Source organism: Catharus ustulatus, chromosome 8 (genome assembly GCF_009819885.2).
Source record: "Catharus ustulatus isolate bCatUst1 chromosome 8, bCatUst1.pri.v2, whole genome shotgun sequence".
Taxonomy (NCBI): domain Eukaryota; kingdom Metazoa; phylum Chordata; class Aves; order Passeriformes; family Turdidae; genus Catharus; species Catharus ustulatus.
Window position 1 is genome coordinate 10,823,716 of NC_046228.1, and position 7,767 is coordinate 10,831,482.

The 7,767-nt window shown below is 45.0% G+C and overlaps 1 protein-coding gene across 2 annotated transcripts in view; it reads left to right on the forward strand.

Annotated features, from left to right (window-relative positions):
• Positions 1-7,166, forward strand: part of SORCS1 (sortilin related VPS10 domain containing receptor 1) — a 265,256-nt gene extending 258,090 nt beyond the window's left edge. The window contains exons 25-28 of one of the 2 annotated variants that reach the window (XM_033065652.2): positions 1,775-1,880; positions 2,054-2,214; positions 3,647-3,765; positions 5,070-7,166. In XM_033065652.2, the coding sequence (XP_032921543.1) occupies positions 1,775-1,880; positions 2,054-2,214; positions 3,647-3,765; positions 5,070-5,126 (443 nt within the window). In that variant the 3' untranslated portion in view covers positions 5,127-7,166. The remainder of the gene's footprint in view (positions 1-1,774; positions 1,881-2,053; positions 2,215-3,646; positions 3,766-5,069) is intronic. The other variant, XM_033065653.1, reaches the window with a different exon arrangement.
• The last annotated feature ends 601 nt before the right edge of the window (positions 7,167-7,767 follow it).

Sequence of the window (7,767 nt, forward strand, 5' to 3'; positions counted from 1 at the left end):
ACCAAAACTTGTGAATAGTTCAAAATCTGACAAAAAGCCAGGAGAGACTTCTCTGCTGAAAGCTATTGTTTTGGGAGCTAGAAAATAAGAACTGGCCTTTGGAAATCCAAGCTTGTGTAAAAAACTAAATAAAATGAAGCAGGGAAACCTGGAACACAGCACAGCACCAGAAGCAGCCCCTAGAAAACAAAATCCCAGGGGATGCACATGCCCAAAGGAGCTGCTCTGGGCTATGTTATCCCTTCTTCCCCAGCCCTTCCACTGATTTTGTGTTGGACTCTGGTAGCTGTGGGCTGTAGCTGGCTGAACCACAAAGCCCAGCAGGTGTTTTTGGAAGTGGACACATACATGTATGTACACCTCCATTTATGTTGCTGTGCCTCAGTGCACAGGAATGTTCCTCTCTGTGTGTGCCTGCCCACACACAGCAGCATTTTCTGCAGCAGAGAAGTGCTGGTATCTAAAGTAGCTTGGAGTGGACATTCAAGTGGAACCTGTAGAAATATCCCTCTGTGTGTGTGTTTTGTGTGTGTGAGTGTGTGCATTCCCTGAGCACAGAAGAATGACAGGCATTGGCCTCAGCACATTTCAGACTTCTGTCTTCTTTGTTCAGACCACACTGGAGAAAGGATTAATTTATGGCAATTACAGACAACAGATTGCGATTCACTCGTCATGTTCATTCCTTCTTCTCATGAGATAAACAATGTCCCCAACCCAACAGACAACTTCAGCTCTAAGGCAGAGGAAAATATGCCAATATTCCTCACAAAGCAGTTAAATAGCTGTTTATTACCAGGCTCTCAGTGCAGCATTAGAGCAAGAACATTGAGTGATGCTGAATCTGAATAGGCTGGAGAGCCACTTTGTCATCCCACAGAACTGCAGAGACCCACAAAACACAGATGGAGAGGGGACAGAGTGGAGATGTGTAAGGAATTCATATTAATGGATTCTTTCATTCTGGTTCCTGCTAGATGTGGGAAGGGGAAGGTTTTTCACTTCTCTTTGTAAAGGTTGGCTTTATCAGTCTGGGTGTGAAGCTGAAAATACATCTGCACATGTGATGTGTGTGCCTTTCCTTGTTTGCCTGTTTCCTTGTGTCTTCTGGCTCTGGTTAGGAGGGGTCTGTTCAGTGCATGAGAAGAGGTGCAGGAGGGGGAGGGCATGTGTTTGGCAGCAGTTGGAGTTGGCTTTGACTGCCTTGCAGAGCAGGGCACTACCTGGGCCATGTTCTGTGTGTGAGGATGTGTTTGCTCCTTGTCATGGCACAGCTGCAGCTCTGTGTCTGTCTGCATGAGCAATGCCTCCTCTGCTCCTGCTGTGGAACTGCCTGGAGGCTCACTGCCTTCCTCTGTGTGTGTGAGTGACGGAAGCTCTGTTTAATACCATTCACTTTGTATTTCTGGGAAATCCGTGCTTCTGGATGGGTTGGGTGGCCTTATTTTGGGAGGGGTTATGGCAAGGTGGTGAGCAAAACTCTGAGGAGAAATACAGAGAGGCTCTTTGTCTGGTTATGATTGGTTTGGGTGTGTTTGGGTTTTTTTCTTGAATCTGAAGTCCGCTAAGGAGAAATTGTGGAACTTCACAGGAAGGGGTGCGTTGAGCACCACAGGTGATCTGAACTTGGGTTTCCTCCCAGGTGAATTAAGAAGGGAGGGGAGCCCAGGAGATGTGTAGACCTGGTGCAAGTGTAATAAGAGGGGAGAATGAACTGTATTTGTGGAGCTCTCACTTCAGGCTGGGGGTGGCTCAACCTCCTCCTCTCTTGCAGCTCCCCTGGTGGACCTCACTCCCAGTCACAGTGGTTCAGCCATGCTGATGCTCCTCTCTGTGGTTTTTGTGGGACTAGCTGTGTTTGTCATCTACAAGTTCAAAAGGTAGGACCTTCCCTGAGCCATTTCCTTCTCTCCATTGCTGCCTTTCAGTGAGGTGTTTGGGGTTTGTTTGCTGGGTTGTTTTTTTCTGAGTGAGCTGTTTTTTGGTTTGTAAAAGCTGATACTACATCATCTGCCAGAGCACCACACAATGATGGTTTCTGTTAATGTTTTAGGAAGATTCCTGGCCTTAATATATATGCACAGATGCAGAATGAAAAAGATCAAGAGATGGTCAGTCCAGTCAGTCAGAGGGAAAGCATACCTAATGTCCCTCAAAGTGATCTGATGAGCCCTGAGCAACTAGTAGATGAGAAGTTGGAAGTCCACCCCATAGGTAAATAACTTGCAGCATCCTGCAGCTGGTCAGACTCCGACTTATAATTGGCTAACCTTTTTCTCAGCCTCCCCTCCTCCCATATTCCTGCACAATCCTCCTCCCATCCTCTTCTGCTGCAACATTAGTTTTGCTACAGGAAATCTTCTAACTCTTCTCTCTCCCTCACTATGTGATGAAAGGGAGGGGAACAACTTTAGGCTTTTTCTCTCTCCTAGTTGCTCTACGTAGATCCCCTCCCCTTCTCAAAAAAATTCTGCTGGCAATGTAATTTATTTTGCTGGGGCTGATGTAGTTGTGGGGCTAAGCCCCATAGCCAGAAGAACTTCAGCCACCCTCACTTGGAACATGGAGGTGAGCAGGTGATTTGGTAAGTAATATCTAAAAGCTAAATGTCTGTTGATGTTTCAACTGCTGGGATCTTTGTGCTGTGCCAGACCTTGTTGCCAGCAGCAGTGTTATTCTGGCTGATTCCCAAATAAACTGAGTAAAATCTGGGATCTCAGTATTGGACAGCTGGGTTTATCCTCAGGCTGACTTCTCCCACAGGCCTCTGTGTTTGATTATTTCCAAAAGCAGGTTTTTTTAGGACCTAGAGTGAATAGATTTGGACAGGGCATTCTGGGATCAATCTGTTTTCTGTTACCCTGGCTACAGTAAGAGTATTGGGACAGGGCAGGGAGGTTTCAGCCTGGAGACATGTTCTGCTAAAGCCAGGACTGCTTAGGCAGTGCTCAGCTTCACTCATGAGGTGACAATTCTGCAGGTCCAGACTGGAGGTACCCCTGCAAATAAGGACATGCACGTGTTTTAGAGCAATTAAAGAGGAAAGGCTGCCCAGGGATGTTGTGGGGAGTGTCCTTCTCTGGAGATAGTCAGAACTCTGCAGGACATGATCCTGTGCAACCTGCTCTGGGTGAAATTGTTTTAGCAGGGAGGTTGGACTAGATGTCCTCCAGAGGTCCCTTCCAACCCCAGCTGTTTTGTGATTTGCAGCTTAGGCAGGAGTGAAGCACAGTTACAACTGAGATTCCTTATTTGCACAGTTTCATCAGCCTAAACAAACCTTAGCTCTCACCTGAGGATGTTCCTAAAATCTATTGGAGTGTTTGCTAAGGCAGGCTTGGAGTCATGGCTACTGTAGAGAGAGACCAAGGAAAAGGGCAATTAAAGGGGGAGTGTAATGTGCTGAGATTGCAGCCTGTGAAACAGCCTGGGAGGAAAAAGGAGAAAGGCTTTTGATGAAACTGATGTGTAAGCTGGAAGCTCCACTGCAGTCAATGCTGATCTCTCCTAACCTGTTCATTGAGGAGACTTTTTAGCTATTAAAAGCTTGTAAGCAGCTATTCATCAGCAGACCTGGACACCCCTGTTTAGCAGAGCACAGGATGAGCGAGGGGACCAACCTTCCCATGTGGTGTTCCCCATACAGAGCAACCTCGGGCCACAGTCCAGAACCCAAGGAAAGGAAATGCAACCAAGGTAGTCTGGACAGAGGACTTCCAAAAAGCTTGTGGATCACCAAGAGATTTCAAGCCAAGACCCAGAGCGGTGGGTCCTAAACTTTCACCATTTTTTAAATGTTTGGTTATTTTGTTATTGTTGGTTTTTTCTCCCTTAGAAACCTCCAAGGCAAAATTGCTGTCAGATGCTAAGAGAGAAACACCCAATTTCAAGTCAGGAACTCTCTAGAGTTGGGTGAGCTTTGGGCTTTGAGCTTCCCCTTTCTAAAAGAATGTAGTGGTGGTGGTTCAGGAGCAGGGAAAAACATGTTTTCCTGTGTCACTCAGGCTGCAGTGGCAAGGGTCAGTCACTGCCAGATCTATGCAAGGTACCTTCAAAACTGCTCTTGCTGGTGGTGGAGGCTTCAGGATAAGACAAAACAAAAGCAAATTTTGGGGGCAGGTTTTCATTTAATTTCATTTCATCTCATCTATAGTATTTCTGGCTTTCTATAACAGCTAGAATTTTATACATTTTTCAGCTGTGCTGCTGGACACTGCATTGAACCAGAAATTAGCCTTTTACAACTCCTTGGTTTGCACCTGTGGCTGCATGATGGAGCACTAAAGTAAAATGTGTGAGATACACAGACTCAATTATGTATCAAAAGGAATCAGTCCAACAAACTTCCTAAGAGTGTTTTTCCATCCTGTCAGTGAGATGAATTAGAAAACTGAATCAGAGCTCATTGACAAAATGAGAAGGTCTGGACCTAGGTGTGAACAGAATAGAAAGTGCAAAGGCACTCTTCTATACAACTATTCATCTGTTTCTGGAAATCAGCAATTTCTTTTTTAATGAGTTTTCTTTCTTTTGGGAAAACAAAGCAAGACTGTAATTGGGTGTTTCTCTTTTGTATGCTTGTTCAGAAACCTTTTTTTTTCCATCACCTTTGACTGACATTCAGGGATCCTGCCTTGGAGGAATCAGAATTAATGTCCCTGCATCATTTAATTTTCTCTCCAAACTCTGGCAACAAAACCTCACTTTCCTATTTTCTGGATGTGAGTGGTTTAGGCACTTCTTTTGCAAATGCAAAGGTTAAGGTTATTTATGAAATCTCCAACACCTTATCATTGCAAATGAGTTACACATTTCCTCTGAGGACCTCAACCCCTCCTTCCTTCCACCCCTCTGCTCCTGCCTTTACCTTTCAACATGGGTGAATCATCTTCATTAGCAAAAGAACAGGACATCACCTTCAGTGTTTGAATGACAAGAAAATATTTCTGGAAAGAATGTGTCAGTCTGGAACAGTTGAATCCCAGAGGCCATCAAGGTGATACCTGCAAGCTCTTCCTTGACTAAAAGTGCATGTTACTTACTGACTTTTATTTTGTTCTTTGCCACAGGAAGTATTTCCACAGCTGCTGAGCCCCAGAGCACAAAAGAAATCCCTACCTATGTAAATGGTTGAATTGAGGACACCAACATCTGTATCTAAAAAAAAGAGGAGAGCTCACTGCATTTGGACTTTTTAATTCTTCAGATGACAAAGGGTTTTTAGCTTTAAGCCTGTGCATGTGGACATTATACTGAGACCATAGTGGAACTGCATTGTACAGGTGTTCAATTTTAGTGGGGGGTGGGGGGAGAGGAACTGGTACCACTATTCACTCCTGCAGCCCTTCCCCTCACCCTTTCACTCTCTTTTTTCTGATCTGTCTCTAATTTGTAGAAAATTCATAATGTTATAGGCCAAGAATATGCATGGGGGGGTCTCCTCTTTAGGGAGAGGGGTGGGCTGGGGTGTGGGGGGAGAAGGGCTGGGTGGTGGGAGGTGGGAGGGAGTGTTTGGGGTTCTTGGCTTTAGGTTTAACTCTTTTAGCACTTTGGGCTGCGGGAGGGGCAGCCACTCCGGCAGACTTCCATAGGACACACACACACAAAATCACACTGGAGTTTTAAGGCACTGAAAATATTCTTGGTCAGTCTGGTTTATCTCTCAGTTTGGACTCTGCCCTTCGTTCCTCTAGCTGCAGCTGCTGCCCGTGCCCCACACTGTGAGGAGGATGAGTGTGAGCGATGCCAGGGCAAGGCCAGGCTCCTTCTAAAACAGATTTGTTAGCCTGCTCACACCAGGGCATCCCACTGCTAGTGCCATGGGAGGACAGCATTGCCTCCTAACCCTGAGCAGAACAGAACAAGTGTGCATTGCAGGCAGGAGGTTATTGCCAGCTTGAACTTACTCTGCTTTGTGCCAGCCTTACACCTTCAGTTCTGGCTGAGAGAAAGCAACACCCTCAGCTCCACAGAGAGCTGATGGCCGAGTTTGTCTGGGGAAGTCACAGGAGATCTCTGCCTTTCCAGAGTCACCAAAGCCCTGTCAGGTTTTGGAAATGCACCTTGCCCATAGAATAGCGAGCAGGGAAAGTTCTGCACAGTTTTCCAATGGCTTTCTTTGGCACCCCCACTGGCTGCAGATCTTCAAGCTCCTGTCACTGTGGGCAGAGAAGGAGAATTTGGCCTGGGACTGTTGCCATGCATTTTGAGCCTCAGCACCACAGGGCCACTCTTACACAAGATCTGATTTCTTACCAATAACTTAAGCTTGTATCTCACCCTGCAAGTGGAAATGAGGCTGTAGGACATGTTCACACAGACTGTGCAAGGGAACAGCAGGAAAGCAGGATTAGCACACCTCGAACAAGTCCTCCAAAGACACTGGAGAGCTGTGGGAAGCCCAGCCTGTGGTCATTACAGCTGTTGATTTCCAACCCAACTCAGGTAATTAGACCTAGCACCAGGATTTTGGTTTGGAGTGTAAATGCAGAAATGCTGTAAACAGTGTGCACTTGCCTAACTGTGTTAGGGGGAGGCAAGTAGGGGCCAGTTCATAATCAGTGAACACAGGAGGCACCCTGATGGCTGACACAGGTGGGTTTTGTTCAGCAGGCATTGCTCATGGCAACCTGAGTCAAAGCAAGGAGAAAGCAGCATGGTCAGTGTGGCCCAGAGTCCCAGGGCAGGGATTTGGTGGTGGAGGGTTTGAATTTCTCTGTCACAAACTGGGCACAAACCTAAATCAACCCACCTGCTGGCAAAACAAAAATGGTACAAGGGCATTAGTCCCATAGTAGTTAAAGGATAATCACAGTACAGAGTCCTCTGCCTCTTTCTGCAGTTTCTCTGAGGACTGATAGAAACAGCAATTTGTATGGCTTTGCTATTATGTTTGCAACTACAGCTTTAAGAAAGATGGGAAAGTTTTGACTGCAACTGTATAATAGTCCCCACTGAAGTCCAACATTAGCCAACTTATTTTTATAGTAAGCCAATCAGAAAGTTTTCTTATAGTGTTGGAACTATTTCTAATTTTAAAATTACTTTTTTTGATGTACTTTTTCATCTTCTTTTTCCCTTTCGTTAAATACAATGTAGCGTAATGTATAATTGCTATTGTTTATTGCTTTTTCAGTCATATTTATTAAACAGATTATGTCTCTAAATGTGTTTGTTGCCATGTTTTTCTTGCTCATTTTAGCTTCTATCCCTGGTGGGGATCACTAAAAATATTAAAACATGAGGTAGTTGATAGCCTAAAAGAGATATGGATGTTCACAAATGGGGGGAAATACAACTCCAAGAAGCAAGATTCTAATATAAAGATAACTTTGTCAGTCCTCAATTTTTCTGCTTTCCAAACACGCAGTGATAGAGCTCTGAGAGTTCCCTGGAACTCCAGCTCCATTCCCTGTCCTTGCTAATCCTACCCCATACAGTCTCTGTTCAATGTTCCTTTAAAATATATATATTTTTTTGGCTCTGCTTCTTCCAGCACTGATGAAGGAAAGTCTGAATTATTAGCATTACTGATTAATTTACATGTGAATAAAATGAAGCCTAGGAAGTTTCTGTCAGCTTGCCATATGGCAGTGGATGTGAGTTGATGAGAAAAAAAGGAAGAGAACAGAACTTCTCTGCTTTTCAAGTCAGGATGCAGCCACCTCTTCTAACAGGATCCTGGTTCAGTGCTCTTTTTTCGTACCTCAGGATGTGAATTTATGTATGCACATGCAGTCAAAGATCTGGGGTTTGGGTATCCCCAAC